Below are 23,457 nucleotides of genomic sequence, written 5' to 3' on the forward strand. Positions count from 1 at the left end.
GGACGTCCGTGCTGCATCTGAAAAATTGAAGGCGCGATGACGCGAAGCGTGAGTTTTCAATGCTCTGCTACATGCTGCCAATGAGGTGTCGCTCAGATTCGGGAGAAAAGGTAAAAAAGAGGCCCGAACACATCTCTCCTACCTTCGGCTGTGTTATTCACGTAGTGCATGATGCATGAAGCATCATTACGAATAAGACAAACGCGAACAAACACAATCTGAAAATAAAGCGAGGGAGAGGATACGCGTTAACGACGGCGCAGAGATACAACTATTTGTACTTGATGGACGTCCGTGCTGCATCTGAAAAATTGAAGGCGCGATGACGCGAAGCGTGAGCTCTCAATGTTTTGCTATATGCTGTCAATGAGATGTCGCTCAAATTCGGGAAAAAAGTTAAAAAGAGGCCCAAATACGTCTTTCCTGTGTTCGGCTGTGCTGATACTCGACCTTTCTTATTTTTTCAGGTTCTTGTCTGATTCTTTTTTAGGATGGATTTGCAGACCTACGTCTTAAGCTCGTGTAAACCGCAGCACTGACTCGGTTCTTTTGGAAATAATGGTGCTTGGATGCGTCTAGTGGCTTTATTTTTTTACGTTTTCTTTCATTTCAGAAGTCTGTTGGTTACTTCGATACGTTCAATTTTGCAATTTTACTTTGTACGATAAAGTAACTTTGAACCTGAAACTTGTGCTGCTCTGCCAAAATTTTCTGAACCCCTCTCCACGAAGGGGATGCCCCATCAGTAAATATCACATTACGCCCCTTTAACCAGCCAAGGGTCTGCGCCCTCAGATGCGAGCCAGTCCGACCCTGGAGGGGAGAATTTCAAGGGTACAAAGCAATTTTAGAGGAGACTGAAATCTGTTAGCATATCGACGGCGTAAGTCAGCACTACATATCTCGTTTGCGGTGTCTGAAAATCTCCGCCTCTATGTTAATTTTTTTTAAAGGAGAACAAAATGAAATCATTCCTTGAGGTTCTTGCAGAATTTCCTTCGCACGGAGAAGAAAAATCACGGCAGTTTTAAAGAATTGCTGTTGAATAGTTTTCCATTTAAAAAATAAAGTATCGCAAACCGAGTTATGTGATTGCCGACTTACACCGTCGATATGGTCACCCTCTGCAGAGAGCCGCAAAAAGTGTGCTTTTAATGAGTTTCCAATACGGCAGCGAATGCAGCCGGCCGGCTGCCCCCCCCCCCTCCCCGGGGTTGTGTTTTGGGGGAGGGTTACGTTCCTTTCTCCTGCTTAAATATTTCTTAAAAAGGATCATTCGAAAACTTTGAAACTTCTTGACTAAGGGAAGGAAATAATGAAGAATCAAAACCAAATCACGGATTTCCCTTGTGAGCTTATGCCCCTTAAAATCGCGTGTTCACCTGAGTGTGCTCCTAAGTTAGAATCATGGCGACTTAGTTTTAATCAGATGAGGTCGATTGAAGCATTTTAACTGAAGAATCACCAATAAAATGTCTTTTATAAGTTAATATACAGCTTGAAAAGAAAAATCTAAAAATTAGCCCATTTTTGAAAGAAAAGGGGGGGGGCTTTGGATCCACGTTGAAATGTGCGAGTCCACAATTTGACCCAAATACATTTTACTGAGGTCCAGTGGCACCGGGAATTTAGAATGGAGCAAAGGGTTTCAAAAAAGAGTTGTTTTTGAAAATCCCTAGTGCAGGACTGAGTGAGGAGAAATTTGAGCTCCTCAGACAGATGCATTTTCACCAGGGATCATTAGGATCTACTTAGTTTTTGTTAAGGATCATAAGTATATTGTTTAAATGAAAAAAGAGGCAGTTATTAGATTCGTATTTTACAATCATTTATTTATTTGATACACTTTATGGCACTTTTATAAACAAAATATTCACAGAGATAGAGCTAATTACAATGCAAAAAAAAATTAAAGTAAGGTTACGAGCATCCTCAGAGTACATCTCAGACATTTCGTGAGAAAAATCTCGAAATCCTACTCATTTTTTAGTTGTATTCCACCAAGAGTTCGATCAAGTTTTGAGGCTCTTACTTCCATACTACCGTCAAAGATATCGATCTTGCATTTTTTTTTCAACACAGAATTGTAGGAGTAACATCAAAAAGTGTTTTCAACCTCAGAATCTCGGCATTCGAGTTCTTTAGGGGCAGTTCATAAAATACGTGACACTTTTCGGATTTTTCCACCCACCTCTCCCCATCATAACGCTTTTGTGACGTAATTTCGTATCCTTCGGCGCATGAAAGAAACCGTGACGTTCTTTTCGATCTCCCTTCGACTGGCGATATATACCCATTTGAAGCTATGTAAAAGAATCGATTTTTAAAGTGTTCGGTTCGACCACACTGTTGATCGATACTTTTTCATAGGTTTGAATGGCAGATCAATCGATATATCGCAAAACACGCCACGCCACTTATCATTACGTATTTTATAAAAGGCCCTCCATCAACTTATTTTCAATTAAAATAGCTAACTAGATCTTTGAATGAAATAACTAAGAGTCTAGTTGAAAAGGATCAGTCAGTTTTCTTCGGCACCCGAAAAACGTTTGTCCTGTGGTTTGGATCCTAGGGAAGGAATTCGAACCTCAAAGCTAATAAGTAAAATGCCTTACTATATGCTGACTGAATTGTATTATTGACTGAATTTTTGGTTTCTATATGACTTATGCACCGTGTGATATCCAAGCAAGCTGGACCTAGTTGGAGAACCTGTGTTTTTTTTATAATCTTCGATGGTACATGAATTCTTATGGACTCAAACGGAAATGTCTATGAAAAACTAACCTAAACTAACAAATAATGAGAGCATTGAGTGAATCAATAAGAATTCATGTACCATCAAGACGGACAAATCTTCATACCAATGAAATTAAGATTTAGATTTTTTACCCACTGGAGTACATCATTTGTCCAAGAAGCCTCATCAGCTAGTGACAAAACAAGGAAGTTAGCAGTTACCTCTGTTAAAATCCAATTTAAACAATCGTTTTTAAGTATAAGGCAGCCTGTCTTGGCGGATATCGAGTCTTTTACATACATGTGAATTGACCGAATCCAGTTTTGTCAATTTGCGAGAACCCTCGCGGTCGCTGCTAACAAGAGGAAACGCATGGTGCTCATTCTGCCACGCTAAGGAAAAACGCCGTATGAACATTCGAGAGTTGCCAAATTTTTCCGGATAAAACACTTATTTTTGAGGAAGGTTATGCATATCTTTCCGTGAAATTTTCAGATTTGCTAGATCAAATTTTGGACAAAATTATCTGAAAAATTTGAATAACAAGTAGTTAATATTTTTCCAGTAAATTCGGTTTTTAGTAAAGGAAATGTGGCAACGTCTAAAGGCTCATACGGCGTTTTTCCTCAGCACGGCAGCATTGGCGGATGCAGTAAGTTGGCAACAATGCCATGACCTTCAATTTAAACCTATGGAAATGTATCGATTCTTGGGGAGGTCAGACGGTCAGGTGCTTCGACAAGAATCGATTCTTAAGCACAGTTTTAAATGGAGGAATGGCAGTGTTGCCAACCTGCTGGGTCCACTTCTGAGGGTGCCAACTGTCCGACGCACGACGCGACGACGCAAAATTATTTTCTATATTACATTGATTTATTTACATGGGAGGAATTATCCTTTCCTCGGTGATGTGACGATCGATGTTTTTCGATCAATCGAAGGGCTCACCTAATTTCGATAACATATTTACAAAAACGATTTGGTCACCGCATCGAAGCCATTTTCGCATTGGATTCATCTAGACTGCATTTTGCAATTGGGACCTATAAATTCTGGCTCATCTGGAAAAACACTTATGTGCATGGGGAAACTAATGGTACATACGTTGTTTTTAAACCGGGCCGGAATTTATAGGTCCAAATTGCAAAATGCAGTCCATCTATACTTTGATCGGCAACTTCATCGAATAAAAAGAGTAATAATTTATCTACCGCGCTCGTGGTCAGTGCTCAAGACTCGGCAGAACAACTCTCGTAAAATGCGATGTTTTTTTCTCACGCAACGACGCATCTTACGGTAGAGATACCGCATGCCTGTTTGAGCACTTGATACTGATCACGCCCTGCCAGTGGCAATTTTACAAGTTGACAGCATTATTTTTCCTCCATTGAAATCCATTAAAAATATCGATTTTCAGCGAGGTAAGCTGCCATAGCAAGAATCGATTGTTTTACAAACATTTGATTGGAGGAAAATCAGTGTTGCCAACTTTTAAAAATCGCCACTGCGCCCTGCCCTGCTAAATAAGAGAGTATAGTAAGTGCACATTTGCGACTGGATTTTATCTTGATCAATATCTAATGATAAATACGTATGATGATTTATCATACCTCCCAAAGAAATGTCAAGGTTGTATTGCCCTTGAAGGAGGGGAAAGGGATCGGACGCCCGGTGTAAGAGAAGTGGCATGAATTCGAGCAAGAATTGGACGTATTTCTATCAAACGGAACTATGTGCATTAAGACATGAGCCCTGAGACCCATAGGAATGCACGCATAACAGGGCTCACGTCATAATGCACATAGTTCCGTTTGATAGAAATACGTCCAATTGCGAGGGTGTCGCGTCGGGTCCATAATGAGTTTTAGAGGGACAAAGGCAACTTTTTACAACCTATCGATGGCCACAGTGTGAAACCACGTATCTCCATTATGGTGTTTCAAAACTTCCACTCCTATTTTATTTTGTCGAGGAGAGACAAGCCAACATTATATCTTAAAACTTGTACAGAATATTCTGCTAACGAGGAGGAAAAATCCAGGAAGTTTTCAAGAAATTACGATGACTAGTTTTCCTAAGGGACAGTGGATCGAGTCAATGGGAGACTTTGAAAGCGTATAACTCCGTCCTTCCAAAACTTTGAGGATTTAAAAGTTGTTCCATTTGTTTCCTCGTGAAATTTTCCTTTGCAGGCACCTCTTATAATTCAAAATTTGTCAAATTAGACATCAACATTTGCAGTTTTAGTTAAAAATTTATTGTCCGACCTCTCTGATTGACTTTATCCACTGTGCACCGTCGCACATGGAAATACATGGTTTCGCATTTTTGCCGTCACTTCGCTCAATGGAGATCTAAGGGAGTACTAAGAAAAATTTTTCACAATTTTCGACCACAGTCATTTGGCGCGTACTTTTCTCTTCTTAGCAAGGCAGTGTACTGAAACTACATCATTTCTTTCTCTCCTTTAGCATTTTCAAAGACTCAGAGTTGAGTCCCTAGAAAGATGGTCTCAGGAAGGAAGGCTCTGCTCTTTGTTATTGCTATTGTTGTAGGAGGAGAAGAAAGCGAGGGCCTTCATGAGCTGGTAACTCTTGGAGACGGGGATGTTGCTGTCGTAGAGCTTTTTGGACGCCTTGCAATCGACGTAAAACCACCAGTTACACTTCAAGATCGTCTGGTCGAAAAGGGTCGACTCCGGACACAGGAAGCTCTTCATGACCAGCCCATCGTCCGTGAAGGCGCACACATGAAATACCTGAAAAAATTAAACATGTCTTTTTAAGTATAAATTCATAAGAATAAAAAATATTAACCAAGTTTTTTTTTTTTTATGTTTGGCAATCTACTCTTGGTATTCAGCCTGAATTTTGATGGGGCTGGCAGTATCTAAAAGGCTAAAATCTTTTTTCCTTTCCAGAAAATCGACTTCATAATACATAATATAGAGTTAAAATTTAGACATTTTCAGATTCGATCACACTAGTTCTAATCTATGATTTAAACTTTAATTTAAAAAGAATCCTCATGCCAATAGAAAGATACAGATTTTAGCAAGTTTTTGGCAGTCGGAGAAAATAAATTTGTACCCTCTTGATCCTACTCGCTTTAATTTTAGGGTAAGTTTGTAATAAAAAAATTGAATGTTTGAACATTTTTTTTTTCATATTTTGTTTCTAATTTTACACATTCTCCTAAGTATCTTGGTACATCATAGCTCGAGGTTTCTAGAAATATTTATGGAGGTATCAGCATTTGTAAGTAAAAAAGTATGAATGCAAAAATGTCGCTTTTATCCTTCATTCCAACGGGTTACAAACAGACGGCATCGCTGATTTTTTCGCCGTCATACCGCGAATGAGCAATCTATGAATGAATAGGACCAAACGGACCGCGTTGAACAGATTGATGCAAGGAGCATCAGATGCGTCAGTAGACACCAAGATCGTTGGAATCCGTGCCGTCGTTTGGGCTGCAGTCGTTCTAGAGTCGAATCAATTTTCAGAATAAGGGAGTTACGTGTGTCTATGGTTGGCTGCCACCTTTTTCGTTTGGAGGCTTTCCAGTGTTGTCGAGTTTAGACTTTGTCCGGAGGTGGCTACCGCCACCCATGATATTGCAAAAAATCTGGCAATTTAATTTTTACACGGCAACGGTTGTGCGAATTTTTGTGCAAATTCCAGCGAATTTTCTGCACAGTACGAAGCGAATTCATTAAAATTTTCAAAGGAATCTGCACAAACGTTCTCTTGTAAAATATTAAAGTGCCCAGTTAAATTTGGCAACATCTGATGTGGCTTGGTTCCTTTCTGCTAAACGCGGTCCAAACAACCTTCCAACTCCACCCTCTACAACACTAAATGACTTTCTCTCACAACACGATCAGTCAACTAATTTTACAAGCTAGTAAAATTCGGTTCCACTGTGTCGTTCCGATTATACAGAACAGCGAATACCGCCGCGAGTACAATTTAACGTTGCAACATTAAGTACATCTGCGAGGCAGCCCGGGCACTCCTGGATGAAGGCGCGAGCGGCGAACGGGCCGTTTTGAAAGGGGGTTCCGCCTCATTTATTCGCGCGTTTTTACAACTTATGAAATGCGGCGTCTTCAATTTCACCCGGCTCCATTGGACGCTTGCGATATATCGATGGATCTGCGACTTAAAACTATGGAAAAAGATCGATAGACGGGGTGTTCCCGACGAAGACCTTAATAATCGATTCTTTAGGATAGTTTCAAATGGGGAAGTATCGATAATGGATCATTCACGCCTCGCCGCTGACTCCATTAGAGGCTGCGCGCTTGCGATATGATTTTACGGCCGCAGCACGAAGCCGAGTAATCTGCTGTTATTACAAATGGAGGATCCAGGCCCGCTCCCCGTTTTCGGCCTGTCATCCTTTATTCGTCGGGAAACGGATCTGCATTCGAACTGATAGTAGCATATGTTCGAGCCAATGGGATGGATCGATACATTGGGGGAGAAGGGAACAAACTTTTGCTGATACGAAAAGAACAGCTGGACTAAATTTTGAGATTAAGAACTACAATTGGACGGCGTTAAACAGAAAGGAACCAAGCCACATCAGCTATTGTCAAATTTAACAGGGAAATGTTATTTTTTACGTGAGAACGTTCGTGCGGATTCCTTAGAAAATTTTAAGGAATTGCTTTGTATTATGGAAAAAATTCACTGAAATTTGCACAAAATTCCGCACAACCGTTTTCATGTGAAAAATTAAATTGCCCGATCAAATTTGGCAATCGCTCATGTGCCCTGGTTCCTTTCTGTTTAACGCGGTCCAATTGGACGTACTTCTGTCAAACGGAACTATGTGCATTATGACGTGAGCCTGAGCCCTGTTATGCATGTGTCGCAGGCAATTAGCAATCGCCGGCAATTTGCAAGCCAGTGGTGAATGAATGTAGAAAATCATATAATTCAAAAATAAAAGAACAAGATTAGAGTGCAGAATATGTTGCCTATAATGTGAATAGACACTTTTCCATCCTTAAAAACATGGCAGAAATAAGCACACTGAGGAGAGCGTGCAGTGAACTCCGTGACATTAATCGGGTTGAGATTGGACAGGCAACTAAACTAACTTCGTGACAAAGCGTAGAGTATCAAGAAAAATGAAGGCGCTTCAAGCCGAGCTCATACTTTTGAAGATCATAACCTTAAAAAATTGCATTATGCCGATGCGCATCATCGCGATATATTGAAACAACATGTGAACCGCTTGCAAATAGCCGGCGATTGCTAATTTCCTGCAACACATGTATTCTTATGGGTCTCAGGGCTCATGTCTTAATGCACATAGTTCTATTTGGCAGTAATACGTCCAATTGCTAGCTTTGTTTAGGAACAACCAATGTACCATTATGTTCCTCATGCACATAAGTGTCTTTACGGACGAGCCAGAAATTGTGGTTTCTATTGCAAAATGTAGTCCGGTTACTTCTTAACAAAAAGAAACCTTAAGCATCGTCGCTCATCTGCCGTAAAGGCGTATCTCAATTTCCACGTGAGCCTTGTTTTACATATGAGTCCATGCTTTCTGGGGCTCATGCGATAATCGAAATACACTTTGACGTCAGATGAGTGATAAAATCATCTCGATGAGCGCATCGGAAAGATCTGAGATTCAGCTCTTTGCTACTTTCAGCTACAATTTGCAAGAGAAAATTGCGCATTTGTAATGTAGTGAATTTTCTCTACAGTACAGAACAAATTCCTTAAAATTTTTAAGGGAATCCGCACAAACGTTCTCTAGTAAAATATGAAATTGCCCAGTTAAATTTGGCAATAGCTGATGTGGCTTGGTTTTTTTTCTGTTAAACGCGGTCCAAACACCCTTGATTCAATCGGATTTTTGATTGAATCAAAAGGAAATCCGCTTAAATTAAGAGGCTGGTTCTCGATTAAAGCAAAAATCCGATTGAGTCGAGAGTATTTTTTCTTGTCAATGTTTTTAAGAGTTTGGACTCAAGATCCAAGCGACTTTTTTTCCAGTGCACTCCATACATAGAGTATATAGAGTCGTGTAAATGGGAGAGCTGGCGCCATGTTCTGCTCGACGAGTTCCGAGCCCGGTGTGCGCCGAGTTCGGGTCACTTTTTCGATACATGTTCGATCCAAAATGGCCGTGTGGAATACGTAGTGATTCCTATCTTCTTTGTTTACATCGTATGACCGTGTACCCGTGTATCGCAAACAATCCATCATGTATCGAAAAAGTGACCCAGCGTCACACAAGAGTCTCGGAATTCCGGACCTGGAAAATGCTTAAAAGCGGCGCCAGCTCTCCCACTTACATTACGACTTTATGTACTCTATGACTCAATAGCGTTTACTTGATTCCCTCAAGTTGAGATGTTCCTGAGAGCCGGATGGACAACTCACCATGCAGCCGAGGTCCTCGTCGGCGTAGAGGCCCGGGAAGTGCTTCTGGTCGCCGCAGCTGAAGGAGGTCTCCGGGAGCTCGACTCGGGCGGTGAAGTTGTCGTCGAAGTTCTTGTCGTAGCTCACCGGGTAGTACTCCTTCGGGGCGTTCATCACCTTGTGCGCCCCCGAGAGGGCGTACTTGGCCCTAATCGGCGCCGCTGTTTTCGCTGCCATCGTCGTCGTCATCTGCGTCGTTGTCGTCGTCGTCGTCGTTGGGGCTGGCGTCACCGACGTCATCTGGATCTGTTCCGATACAAGTCAAAACAGGCTCTTAAAATGGAGTTTGTACAAGCCACGAGGATTGTGGAAACATTTTGCAAAGTCTAGTGCGCTGGTCACAGAATCGTGTTTCGATGTTGATTCCTGTAGATCAGCTTAAAATAAGTAGACACCCTTGGTTTCTTCCATCTTGCTTCATCCGATTTAAGTGTGTCTTTCAGATTGATAAAAGCAAGGTAGAAGAAACCAAGGGTGTCACTACCGCGGTGGATGACGTCAAAAACCCGACTTTTCAAAGGGCGATAACTCGGTCAATTATTGAACGTAGAAAGTTGCTGTTTTGGACGGATCCATTATTTTTTGCTTGATCCACAAGAAATTAAGTATCAAAACAGATTCTATGACCAGCACAACTGACCATTGGAGCTACAATTTTTGACTCAGTTTAAAAACAACGTATGAACTATTAATTTCCCCATGCACATACGTGTTTTTACGTGAGAGCCAGAAATTGTATTTGCTAATGGACCACTAGACGAGGTATGACTTTATACATTCTGATACATGTTCCTTAGCCAGAATTTCGTGTAGAACACGATTATTGCATGAACAATTTATTATTGATATCAATTCCTAACTAAGCTTGGACAGCGTTGATTTACGATCAATTGGACCACATTTTGCAATAAAGAACCGCTATTTCTGGCTCATTTTAGATACAACATATGAGCCATTGGTTTCCCTATGCAGGAAGATGCTTTTATGGAAGAGCTTTAGATAGTGGTTCCTTTTTGCAAAATAATCCAATTCATGATGGATATCATACAAGGGACTACCCCTGTGCGGTCCAACCTCCTGAGGCGCCTCGTGCCTCAGGCGTTATGCGTTAAGTCCAAATCTTCTGAATTTACATCAGAGGAAATGATCCGATCGAGAAACTCCACTTGCAGTCATCTCAACGATATTGTTTCAAAGAGTAAACATCGGGCATGATGATATCTGGGACGAACCTGCTGTTGTAGGAGCTGTTGCTGCTGCTGTCGAGCCCGGATGGCCATGATGAGAGAATCGACGCTGATGTTGGAGGCCTTGGCCAGGCTCTGGATGGTGTGGCCCATGATGAGGGTTTGCGGGTCGATGGCCCCCAGTTTGACCAGGTTCAGCGACGGCGAAACCACCCCTACGCCCACGCCACTCACCGGGGTGGCCAGGTCGTTGCTCACCGGACTCCCCGAGCCCACGATCTGTCCGGCAATAAATAGAGAAATACTTGAACCATACATAAAAGTCACGAGGAAAACATCAGGACAGATTTACTGTGTCATGTTTTAGAGGTAATTGGACTACATTTTTGTACATTACATTGGCAAATGATTTTTTTATCCAACTGAGGAAGGCTGACTTTTCAGCCGAAACGTTTCAGTGATATTTACGCGAAAATTAGCCTTTGTTGTCCGCTGTGTAATTTGTTTCATTATTGTATAAAATGTCACGGGCTGCGGAGCATCAATCATATCTCATGTTTTAGGTAATGTTGACAATTTTTTCCAGAATCCCCTATAAAATAATCATATAATACAACTTTCTATTGGTAAAAATATTAATTAAAGAGATCAACGTGAGATCATGGTTTTCAACGTGTTTTATACGGTTGTTTTCAATTCGCCTTCAGCTGCGCCCTCAGCAATTGTTGTTACGAATACGTTGTGCGTGCTGATCTCAGCTCATTACATACTTGACTTCTTCGAAGGCGTTTATTATGCGAAAGTAGAGCACTCTGTTGGAGAACAACAGAGGTGAGATTGAACGAATCGAGTAATGCCTACTCTGTTCGTTCTCCGACAGATTGCGCTACTTGTATACAAAAAACGCCTTCAGAAAGTCGAGTATGTAATGAGTTATAATCAGCACGCACAACATATTCGTAACAACAATTGCTGCAGACCTGGCAGTAGGCGAATTGTTCAGTTAAAAAAAGAGTAAGATAGGAAGTCTGCATGTAATGGAAGGGCATGTATTCGATCTAAATGAATCGAACGAAGAATAAAATCGTAAACCGATCAACACAGATTCTGAGGACGAATAAATAAAAAAGCTAATCAAAATCAGTAGAGGACTTGGTTCACTACGAAAATTTCGAATTGCGAGTTCTCAAAATTAGGATCAGCCAAGATTTAGACTTTCCGCGATTTTAAGTCCACACGTACCATAGACTCACCCCCTGCAAACCGTTTTGGGGTACATTTTTGTCTTTTTTTTTTTTTTGCTTCAAGACCGCTTTGCCCTAGAATCCTGGCGCCATTAATGAACGGCTTCTAAAGGGATTTTAGAATCATCACGCAGCCGCACAGTGGATCGAGTCAGCTAGAGAGGTCGGACATAAAATTTTTGAATAAAAATGCAAATTTTGATGTTTATTTCGTCACATTTTAGATTACCAGGAGATGTTCGTGTAGAAAATGTCACAAGGAAACCAATGGACCATTTTTAGAACCTCAAGCTTTTGTATAGACGGAGTTATAAGCGTTTAAAGTTTCCAAATTGTGTCCAACCCCGCCTATTGACTCGATCCACTGTGCGCCGAAATGGTCTTCAAGTACGGAAACGGGATACTCACAGCGTATCTGCGGTTGGCGGACTGAACGGCAGGGATGGCGAGAGCCGGGACGGCGGCGACGGCCGCGGCCGGGATGGTGGGCATCTGGGCGATGGACGGCGGGAGCTTGTGGAAGGACGGGACCGGGACGGCGGCGGCGGCGGCGGCGGCGGGGGCGGTGCCGGGCCCGGTGGCGCCGGCCCCGCTGAGCCGGGCCGGGCGCGAGAGGTTCCCGGGGCCGCCGGCCCCCGCGATCGGCTTGAACGGCGGCACCGTCGCCACCCCCGTAGCGGCCACCGCACTCCGGAACCCTTGCTTCGAGCCCTGGACCCTAGGGCTGAACGACCGGCTCGATACCGCCGCGTCGTCTTTACCTTCTTTCTTGCTCTGGAACAAAATCATTCACGTTTTATTATTACAACCAGCAGGAATCATAAAGTAAATCTGGGTATTTGTAATGGAGAGTATCACCTACATGGAGAAAAAATTCCAGGTTAAACGGCCAGTGGGCTGATTGTTGAAATTGGTAGACGAGACGATAGACAAAGAAGAAATAGGGAGTATGGAGCGATATCAGTGGTTGAAATGGGTGGTTCTTATAGACTAAGGGAGAAAATGATGGAAGAAAACTATGGGGTCTTTCGTGAGCTGCCGTGAGTTAGTCTATTACCTACCTCCTTTGTCCATTGCAACCACTGCTTCCACCAATTGGATCCCTCCATATCTCTATCGTCTTCCTCGTCCATATCTTTGTCTACCAATTTCAAGAAGCAGCCCTCAGACGAGCTCCGATTGTGGCTTTGCAAATTTTCCCTCGTAAATCAGTTTTGATTAGGACAGCTTCCTAATAGTTCTCCTTCAATAACGTACTTGGTCCGCTTCAGAAAATGTGAATGTTTGCGCTAATTAAGAGCGTACCATATATTTTATCTTTGAAACTGTATTTCGACCAACGTTTCAATCAGAATAACTCAAAAATTTACTTGGAGCAACCCACTTTTTTATAATTTTCTCGGCCCTCCAAACTCCCTTCAGAGCTGGAGAGTTCCCTTCGAAAACACCCTTTAGATCCTATTCGAGCTGGTACATTTTTGTAAATCCCCTTCGATTGGGTATTTTTCTGAGCCCCCCCCCCCCCCCAGACCTCCTTACTTAGGTACCCTTCTAGCAGCACTCACAAAAAGCTCCTAGTTCCGCTCATGATTTGAAATACTTCACACAAAAAACACAGTGCAGTGCGATCGAAGGCGGTGATCGTCGCGAAAAGCATATTGGCGCCTACAAGAGTGCAGGAATACTTCACGCATTGCGCCAAACACAATGCGGTCGCTGGCGCTGGTTGGCGTGAAATGCATTCGCGCAATTCTACGAAAACTGTCCAATCTGACCTCAAAAAAACAAAAATTCAACTTGATTATTTTCCTATCGATTGTGGATTTGTTTTCGTTCTGATCCGTTTTGGCAAAAACTCGACCTCGAAATTTTGCTTGTTACCGCTCGCTCCCGGAACGTGAGGAATTGACCCATTGATGGAGGAGATGAATGGATGACATCTGTGGTACTCACATTGTCAAATAATGCGAGGAGATTGGCGCTGCGCCCGGTGTCTACGGATCGGCGTCGGGTGGCTTCCAAATTCGACAATGACTCCCGGAAACCGAGCTCATCCCCCAAACTGAAACCTGTAACAAATCAATCATCAATTTCAAATCAATAGTTGATTCTACCATATTGCTCCTGTGACCAACACCATGAAAGCAAACACCAAAAATTATAATGCAAGTGCACTCGTTCAAAGATCTGCGTGCTAAGGAATAACGCCGTATGAACGTTCGGATGTTGCCAAATTTCCTCTCAGAAAAGATTCAATTTTGAAGATAATTATAAATATTTGTCCTCGCAATTTTTAGATTTTTTAAATCAAATTACCGAAAAAATCTTCTATAAAATTGGGAGAGAAATATTCACAAATTATCGGTATAAATTCTCTACTTTCTCTGTATACATAAAACGTATCTGTGACGCATACTGAGGCACTTGCCTCCCCATTGGTGGATCCAGCAAATTGGCAACATTGTCTTTTCTGCATTTAAACGTATGGAACTGCGTTTCGATTCATTGAAGGGCCAGGTGCTCCTACAAAAAATCGATTATTTAATATGGGTTTGAATGGAGGAAATTGCGGTGTTGCCAATTTGCTGGATCCACCTCTGCCCCTCTCTGGAGCTTTACGCCTCTTATTCATATCACTCGGATTTTTCCGGAGCAGAACAGGTTCAGGAGAGAAATGTTTTTCCATTTTCACTTTAAGATTTCCAATTTTGCGGTAAAAAACGGCATAGATGCTTATTTTCCTCTGACCGCTGCGGCCAGCTGCGATTCAGAAAGCAATATTCCACGATAAGTATTGACAAAAAATCATTCAAAGCGCCGCAAAAAATGCTTGTCATCGTATGGGACACGGTGCCTCCGAAATCGTGATGTCATCCGGTGCGGTGCGCGCCACAATTGACCGTGATAAAACCAAACTTGGGTGCCGCCAGAGAGGAAGCAGACATTGACCTCACTATGAGCGGGTGAAATTTTTATCATCACTACTAAAGGACTGATCTGCATTTTCATGTGAGCCGCGGAAAGCATAGAATGATACGCATAACAGGGTTTACCCCAAAGTGCAGTTATGTCTTTTCGTCAGCGAGACGACCATAAGTGAGAACGGTACCGGATTTTGGAGCCTGTGCCACGCGAAAATGCATCGTCATGCGGTCGCAGTTTATTTCACTCATAAGGTGCGGTTTTTAAGTACATTTTGACCGTGCAAGTTTTCTCCAGAAGATCAATACGGTGACTAATTAGAACACGACAGTGTCATCCTCAATCCGCATAATTTTGAATCGAAGTCCTCGCGTGGCAGGTAGGAACAGAAACAATGAACATTCATGTGCTCTCTTCGCTATCACGGCAGCATAGTGAATAAGTTTTCACATATCACGGCAGAAGAAACTTGCAAGTTCGAGTCAGACCTATGGCCACCCACGACGTTGAAACGGGTCAGTATCCAGCGGAAGGTGTGATCGTTGTTGGCATCAGGTCTCCTCCTTCCGTGGGAACGGACTCGTTCGCAATACGCGCAATTCATCTTCACCAAACATCAATTCTGACTTGCCAATCAAGCAACTACATTGACTTGCCAATCACCGCAGGATCCTCCACGCTGAGTTGCCTTCGGTTTCCGGGTCCGAAAAACACGTGGGTGCGAAAAGCGTCGGACACCTGCAGCGCCATGCTAAAAGGAAGAACACCGTGCGAGCCTTTGGGTGTTGCCATATTTCTGTGAAACCGAATTTTCCGGGAAAATTGTGAAAAATTCTTTCTTCTAATATCCCAGACAATTTTGATCGCAATGTAATCTACAATATCGACGGTGAAACTACCAAACCACGTATCTCGGTTTGCGACGTCGCAGACTTCCTGTCATACTTTATTTTTTAAATGAAAAACTACTTAACATCCAGTCTTGAAAATTTCCGTGATTTTTCCTCTTTGTGCAGAGAAAATTTTGTGAAAATTTCAAGGAATGATATTGATTTGTGCTCTTTTAAAAAAATAAAATGTGAGCGTAGATTTTTAAACACCGCAAACGAGATACGTGGTTTGGTAGTTTCACCGTCGATATCTGAAAATTTCAGGGGGAAATATCCATTATCCATAACTTCCCTCGAAAATACATGTTTCATCCGGGGAAATTTGGCAATGCTCGAATGTACTTACGGCGTTTTTCCTTCGGCAAATGATCAGAAATCACGATGAGAGGGACGCTATCCGCGTCTTGTCGTGAACCTTTGCATGTTTATGCAGTCGTGCTTCGATTGTGAAATCCAACCAACATTATTTCACAATGATTGATTTTTTTTGTTGCAAAAACCAAATTATACAGGTTCCCTTAAGTTAAAGAGTTGAACTCTTCGATTAAAATGATTGCGCGCACACGTGATTCACTCAAGTGATTTCCATGCAAGTTACCTGGAAATGATTTGACTTGCATTATACGATTCTCCTGGAAATCAAATACGCATGGAACATTTTTACCAGGGTCGGGACCCCGCATATATGGCATAAATATATGGCACAATAGCTAGGTAAAAGTGAAAGGCAAGATAATGAAAAGACCTCTTCATATGGTACAGCAGGATGGTAAGAAAAATTTAGAAAACATTTTAAAGCGCATGCAAAATGTACACGTTGAATATTCGGATTATTCATGCATCATTCAAAATAAAGTAAGTGCTGTAAGCTTTACGTGGTTTCCAAAGTTGTATAATAGTTCCATAATGCAGACATAGATATAGTTGGTAATTTAAAAATTGTATCACCCATAATCTACAAAATGCTTCCAAAAATTTAGTTTGAGAAATACTTGTTTAGAATAATGTGTTAATACTTGTGTAAAAGTATTTTGTTGTGTGAGGAGGGTTGCGTTTAGATTCCAAGGAGAAATTTAAAATGAACCATGCAATAAGAAATGCTTTATATTTGAATTATAATATTTAATGCGTAAAACTATCCGTGAAAACTGTTATCTAACTAACCTAATAAAACCGACGGAGTAACGTTTGAAATTTGGGATAAATGTTCACTTTTTCAAGCCTTATTCTTCACGAACTTTGCGATTTTTAATCGGACTAAAAAAACGTGCGACACATAGTAAGACATTTAAGAATACGTTTTTTCAGGATTCCTGACAAATTTTCTCCCAAACAATCAAATTTTATTTCCGCTTTTCTGAAACGTTTAACATCACTGCTTGGATTTATCATTAGACTGACCCTCGATACTGACTTTTTGGTAAGGTTAGTTTTTCATCCAATGTTTTTTTCATCAAAAGTTTCTCATTGCCTTGAAAAACTAACGAAACTAATTTTCAGAAATTCGGTATCATCCAAAAGAGGAACGACCCCTTTTTAATGTTTGAAATTTAAATCAAATTGTGTAGTCGTAAGAAATGAAAATTTCACTTGATTGAAACCATTGTTATTTCAGAGGCTTTTTTTTGTCATGCACAGTGGGAGGATACAGCTACTCCGAATAAAGTTAGAAGTCAATCCTTGTTTTCATACCATAATTTTATTTTCAAACAGATTTGCGTACAAAAACAAAGCTAGTATCAATATTAGTAGATTAGAGGTTGACATAATTTACTTCAAGACAAGATTTTTAGGCATCGAAAGATACAAATCTTCAGGTAGATAATTATTGCTACGCAGGGGATGATGTTTTGCCTATCTTGAAAATTTAAGGTTCGTGAAATGAAAGGTTCGTAACCTTGTCTATGACCCATCATTTTCATGCTTCCTCTTAACTTCACTGAAAAAAAGTTACGGGCTATATAGACATACCATCCGTTCCGCGCTACGGCTCCAGCACCCGGAAGTTTCGGCCTCTGAGCCCGGAACGCGGACGGTGTGTCTATATAGCCCGTAAGTACGGCTTCCACGGCCCGGAGTTTTTTTTCAGTGCTTCAAACAGAAATTGACACTGTGTTATTTTTGCGCTCCAGTGCGGTTTTTAAGTTTAAAGAAATTATGGTTATTACAAAATTGACTGAACTTCTGATTAATTTTTCTTCAATCTCATCATATAAAACATGTTCAATGTAGATATTGCCGTGGAGGCTGGCCCATATTACCATCAACAATAGTTAAAGATCGGACGTATGCCCTCTCAGGTGTCAGAAAAATACCCTAGGGAGACTAATTGGGGGAGAGGGGGGGGGGCAAGCCTTAAGGAATGAAATTAAATTTGAAAAGATCTTACCAACGCCAACATAGCCTTTGACGCCACCCAAATTACGCAACCGGAACAATCCAGATTTCTTAAAACCGCAGTTCAAAGTGAACCCGAAGTCCGATTCAAAGACGCAAGTGAGCCGCACAAACTGAAACCTTATCCCTGAATCAAACAGAAAAACCACTCTAGTTACCGTTCATTTTATTCAAATTCATCACTAAATCATTGAAGCAACACGGAGATTGAAACCTCGGTTCCTAGGGCCCGTAAGTTCAGTAAGTCTAAATTGGTTTAAACGACTAAACCGTCGCGTCGGTCGCGCAAACCAACTTCTTTGGTTGACAGAATTAAAGGTGGAGCTTAACAAACCGATTTCTCAGTTCTATGAATTCAAAAACTACAGTCGACATCGAACGAATTCAATGTAAACCAAAGTTTTTCAATTCTTTGATCCGAACCTTCGGTTTGTCGTACGGGATTTTCGGTTTCCCGAATTAAGGCTCATTCCTATCAAACAAAAAGGTAAGCTCGAACGACTGAAGGCGCAGTTTTTTAAGCCAAAAAGCGCGCACTGAACTTATAACTGGACTTTTTCTCCCCGTGCGATACTAGTTTTCTCTCTCTCAGTTTTTTCTCCGATTGAACCCATGTGACTGCATTTAATGGGGCTGTTAAATGGCAGAGTCATGGAAATAATGGTAATCGTCAGATAAGCTTTCGCGGCCAAAATTAACTTTAGAAGAAAATTACGACGACTAAAAACAAACTTTCAATTCAACTGGTCCAGAGAAGTTTCTGATTCAGATAATTAAAGTTATCAGTCATAAAAAGAGCTTAAGTCAACAGAATATTTTGTAGAATATCAAAATATCAAAACCTCTGCTAAGTCTTAATACAACGACCGGCAGCTTTGATCACCTGAACTGAACCTTAATTTTTGTTAGGAGTTACCTACACTAAAAACTTAGTGGACCGTCGTTATCGAAGTTCGGTTGTTTGAAAGAATGTGTTTTTTCTCATTCAGGCACTCTTTAAAAAAAAAAAAAAAAAAAAAAAAAAAAAACTAGTTACTTAGCGCATCCTGCGCATCAATGAACGCTAAAACAGAGAACATACAGCGGTAGGATGCAATATTCTAATCAAGAAACACCGTCGCCCTCCTGTCATTCTTTTGTAACTAACGTAAAACGTTACGTAACTAACGTAACGTAACCAACTTCGTATTCTAACGTTACTTCGCTCCGCAAAGAAAGCTGTCATCCGTATCCCTCAACACTATCCCGGGAGCATCTGAAAGTGTATTAATTATGAGCTGTGCGTCGCGTCGTATCGGCCGGCACGGAGCCGGAACACCTTAGATAGGCAATTCGTCATACACAGGTGCGGGTATTCGGCACGTATGATGCACGGAGCAAATAGTCTTAATCGTGTAATAACTTCAGAGGACATGCCTCGATTTAAGGATAGAGCTCTCAATCATGTAGACTTATCTCCTAAGTGAACAGAGTTAAACTTTAATTCATTTAAGGGAGATCCAGTTTCGCGGACTGAGAGTTTGCAAGATCGCGGAAAGACCAAGTTTTCGGTTCACTGAACCAAACAGCATTGATCGATTTTGAGCATGCTTTACATGGACCGAATTTATTCGGTTTTATGTCTCATCCTATGCAGAAATGTCTGTAAGCAATTTAAATTTTAAGGTCAAACTAAGTTTTTGTAAGGCCACGCACCACGTATCCTTTTCAAATCATGTTCCAAGTGCTGTACCTCCGCGAGATGTATTTATGGGGGCTAGTCGCATCGCAGTTAGCGAGCTGATTGTTGAGATTGTTAGACAAAACAATAGATAAAGAAGACATAAGGAGTACTGTGCGATCCTAACAGTTGAAGAGGCTGGTTCTTATAGACTGAGGGAGAAAATGATGGACTAACTAAAGGGTCTCTCGTGGTATGCCGTTAGTTAGTCTATTACCTACCTCATTTGTACATTGCAACTACACATTTCCACCACTGAGATCCCTCCATATCTCTTTTGTCCTCTTTGTCTATAGCTTTGTCTACCGATTTCAACAATCAGGTCACAGGGGAGGGCCTCTCCCTAAACCGAACGACGACACGATAATTTTTGTGCGAATGGAAGATCTACCGTGCCAAGTAAGAACGCCGAAGAAGCATTCGAATGTTGCCAAATTTCCTCTTTGAAAATAATTATTTTCGGAGGAAGTTATGAATATTTTTCCATGGAATTTTTAGACTTCCTAGATCCAGTTAAGGACGAAATCCTCTGAAACATTGGAAAAGAAACATTCACAAATTCTCCTGAAATTTCGGGATTTGGCGAGGGAAATTTGGCAACGCCTGATGGCTCTTACGACGTTCTTACTTAGCAGAGCAGAGATGAAGCCGAGGTGAAAATCATCACAGAATGAATATGAGTATGCACATACGATGAGGTGAAACTTGAGCGGTCGGCGAATACCTAAATGTGGGCTCGAGCGCAACCAGCCGTGAATTTCTCCTGATCAAAATCAGCGGCCGGTGAATCAGTGATCACAATTGGCAGATGACATGTTCACGCTCGGTTCCGACTCGCGAGTTTACTTATTTCGCGTCTGGACAAACTCCGCGGGTTTACAGACCATTCGCAAACTCCCGCGACCATTGCGGATCCAGAAAATTGGCAACATTGCCTTTTCTCCATTTAAAACTATGGAAATGTATCGATTCTTGGTGGGGCCAGGTGCTCCGAGAAGAATCGATCATTTAGCGTAGCTTTAAATGGAGGAAATCCGATATTGCCAAATTGCTGGATCCGCCTTTCCCCGCGACTTTCCGATTTCTGAAACTCAGAAGAGGTCGCCTAGAGCACAACAGGTAAGGAGAGGGGAGGTTGCATCTGCATGTTTTACTAGATACCGTCGAGACTCCATTTTGCGTATCTATTGGTTGTCACATTGAGTGCTTCATTTTGTAGTTTTTAATAGGCCAACATATCTAAGTAACATTCCAAATCTCCACGAATATCTAAATGTCCATCAAGTGACATTTTACAGGACCACTTTTCTATACCCGCGTTCAAGTCACTAACATAGTTAAGTTTTAAGACCCGTCCCATTGGAGCAGCGCTTGTCATTTGGACTACATTTTGAAATCAGGAACTACAATTTCCAGGACATCCGTAAAAACACTCATATGCATAGGGGATCTAATAGTACATACGTCGTTTCTAATCTGAGCCAGATATTAAAGTTCCAAATCACTAAATGCAGTCCATTTGTCTCGGTTAAAGGGATCTTTATCCGTACGCGTGCTCCAGAAGTTTGCATGAGCGTCGAGAAAACAATTTGCCTGGGTGAGCTGCAACGTTGCTGAGATTACACAACTTTCTCTTGAAGCAACTGAGCTCAAATGAGTGTGAGTATTTGCAATTTCTTGGCAAAAAAATGAATGATGAATCAAATAATACTTAACGACGCTTAATGGCATGAAGCATGCCTGGCTTAGTGTACAAGAAAAAAAGCTGCACTTTCAATGGTGTTGCAAGAATCAGCACCAAGAATCTGCAACACTATTTCATCGTTTGTTCTTTCATCTTTACTTCTCAATTTTGTCTTATTATAACGAAAATCTCGTCGTGGATAATTCTTTCGGTAAAAACATGCACGGTTAAATAGTTCATGTAAAATATGTCAAACTTGTGAAAAAAGCTGGAATACTTGGTGATGCGTAACATTCAACTTGAAAATATGTCCTCAAATCGACTGTGATTCGGGAAAATCCTCTATTTAAAAATTCGCGTTTACATGCCAGATTCAAATTAAAAATTCAATGTGGTTAGAATTAAACTTTCTAAAAATTTGTCAAATTTTGTAAAAAAAAAAAAAAAAATCAACCTCATTTCAATGCCACTGCATCAATAATTTGTCGCCTTTTTCTCATTCAAAAATTCTACTTGCATTTTATTTTATACCCACAGCGTAATGTGCTTAGTATTGTGAATTTACGGAGAAAAAAAATCTTTCCTCTTACAATACTCAAAGTGGATTCTAGATTCAACCATTACTAATCAAATCACACTTACAATTATACTTGCGATGGACTGAGAGAAAAAATTTAGTTGCGGGCATTGAACCAAAATTCATGTTGAGCACTAAACTATTCCGGTACGGATAACCGAAGTCCTCAGTCATAGGAACCGAATTTCAGGTTCTGTGATCGGGAAATTTGGTCACCTGACCCGAAAACTTTCGGTGTTCAATATGAATCGTTGTTGTTTTTTTTCTCTGTGTAACAGAATAGTTACAATTGGTAAAGTCCGACAGGCCTTGAATCCACTATGACCGTTGTAAGAACAACAATTCTTTTTTCTCCGTGGCATCAAAATATTTCATAACTCGACGGAATCTGGCTTCATTCCGGATGACTCTGTTTACAAGAAAGTTCGAACGGCAACAGTGCATTTTATAAGTGGACAAGAGAATGTAGCGTCATCAACTTGTCATTGCCACACTTTCGAGGCTCTCAGATCGCGACAAAGCTCACTCCCCCCCCCCCTCTTCATACCGCGCTTGGCAATACAGCGTATCGACACGGTCTTCCAGTGGGACTTGCGCGATTCCTGCTACACCGGCGCTGTTGCCAGATCGCGAATGTGAAAGTTCTGGTGATCCCGCGGGCGAACCCCGGATCTCGGGAATTCCTAGATGCAAACAGTGGTCCAGCGGGTCGATTCTTTATCGAATGACCTTGATAGACAGAGTTCTATCTTAGCAAAGTTAACTATCGACGAGGTCATTCGATAATCGTTCTCTAATGCGGCGATACGTCGATTGTATTAGTCATCGGTTCTTCGAACGACTGAGTCTGTTGAAATCCATTGAACTGCGGTTTCAGAAGTTATTGTCGGGCGGAACTGCTTTGGTTAGCTATAGGTTGGTTTGGTTGGTTCGCCTCAACACGTAGTCAAGGTATCTGTAGCTGTTCATTGTAGCGCACTGTTATGCTAAAAGAAGAACGTCGTATGAGCTTTCAGGCGTTGCAAAAGTTCCCCTGATAAAATGCGAATTTTTAAGGAAACTTGCGAAAATTTGTCATACGCTCCATGAAAAGCAGAACTTTCGACCTATTCCAGGTGATGTCACTTGATCATCTTTCACTGTAGGATGCTAATTCTTCGATGATGTTTTCAGACACAGTGAATAAATTTTGGACAAAAATTTATGAAAAATGCGAAGAAAAAAATTCACAAGTTTCCCAGAAAATTCGTACTCAATCGTAAAAAATAATTAAAATTCTCAACCGGTGTTTTTAAAATGACAAAATAGCTCGACAAAGTTGTTTGTAAAGGGGTCGTCCTGCAATTGTGTCCCCTCTTTAAAATCCAGCAAAATTGAGAGATAAAACTTGTTGTCTTCAAAGAGTAGTTGGTCAGCGTCCACACATCGTTCCATATTGAAATATTTTGTTGTAAGCGTATAAGTCGTACTGAGAGATGTAAGTTTCAGTCACTTAACCTACTAATTCCTATTAAATATTGGCAAAAGTCCATAAGCGTTTAAATATTTAACCCCTTTAGGTCTGATTACACGATCGAAATGCAGCATTCAGTTGAATTTAGCACCAACGCTTTTAGTGTAGTCTGCTTCCAAGAGATAACCTTT

General features: G+C 41.2%; 1 protein-coding gene across 2 annotated transcripts in view; it reads right to left on the bottom strand.

Moving 5' to 3' along the window:
• Positions 1-1,803: 1,803 nt before the first annotated feature.
• mtg (mind the gap) overlaps positions 1,804-23,457 on the bottom strand; it is an 83,820-nt gene continuing 62,166 nt past the window's right edge. The window contains exons 2-7 of one of the 2 annotated variants that reach the window (XM_072300921.1): positions 17,825-17,959; positions 13,577-13,692; positions 12,032-12,397; positions 10,425-10,658; positions 9,154-9,438; positions 1,804-5,501 (exon numbers count right to left, since the gene is read on the bottom strand). In XM_072300921.1, coding sequence (XP_072157022.1) covers positions 5,256-5,501; positions 9,154-9,438; positions 10,425-10,658; positions 12,032-12,397; positions 13,577-13,692; positions 17,825-17,959 — 1,382 coding nt within the window. In that variant the 3' untranslated portion in view covers positions 1,804-5,255. The remainder of the gene's footprint in view (positions 5,502-9,153; positions 9,439-10,424; positions 10,659-12,031; positions 12,398-13,576; positions 13,693-17,824; positions 17,960-23,457) is intronic. The other variant, XM_019053115.2, reaches the window with a different exon arrangement.

This window comes from Bemisia tabaci, chromosome 5, assembly GCF_918797505.1.
Source record: "Bemisia tabaci chromosome 5, PGI_BMITA_v3".
In the NCBI taxonomy this organism is placed as follows: domain Eukaryota; kingdom Metazoa; phylum Arthropoda; class Insecta; order Hemiptera; family Aleyrodidae; genus Bemisia; species Bemisia tabaci.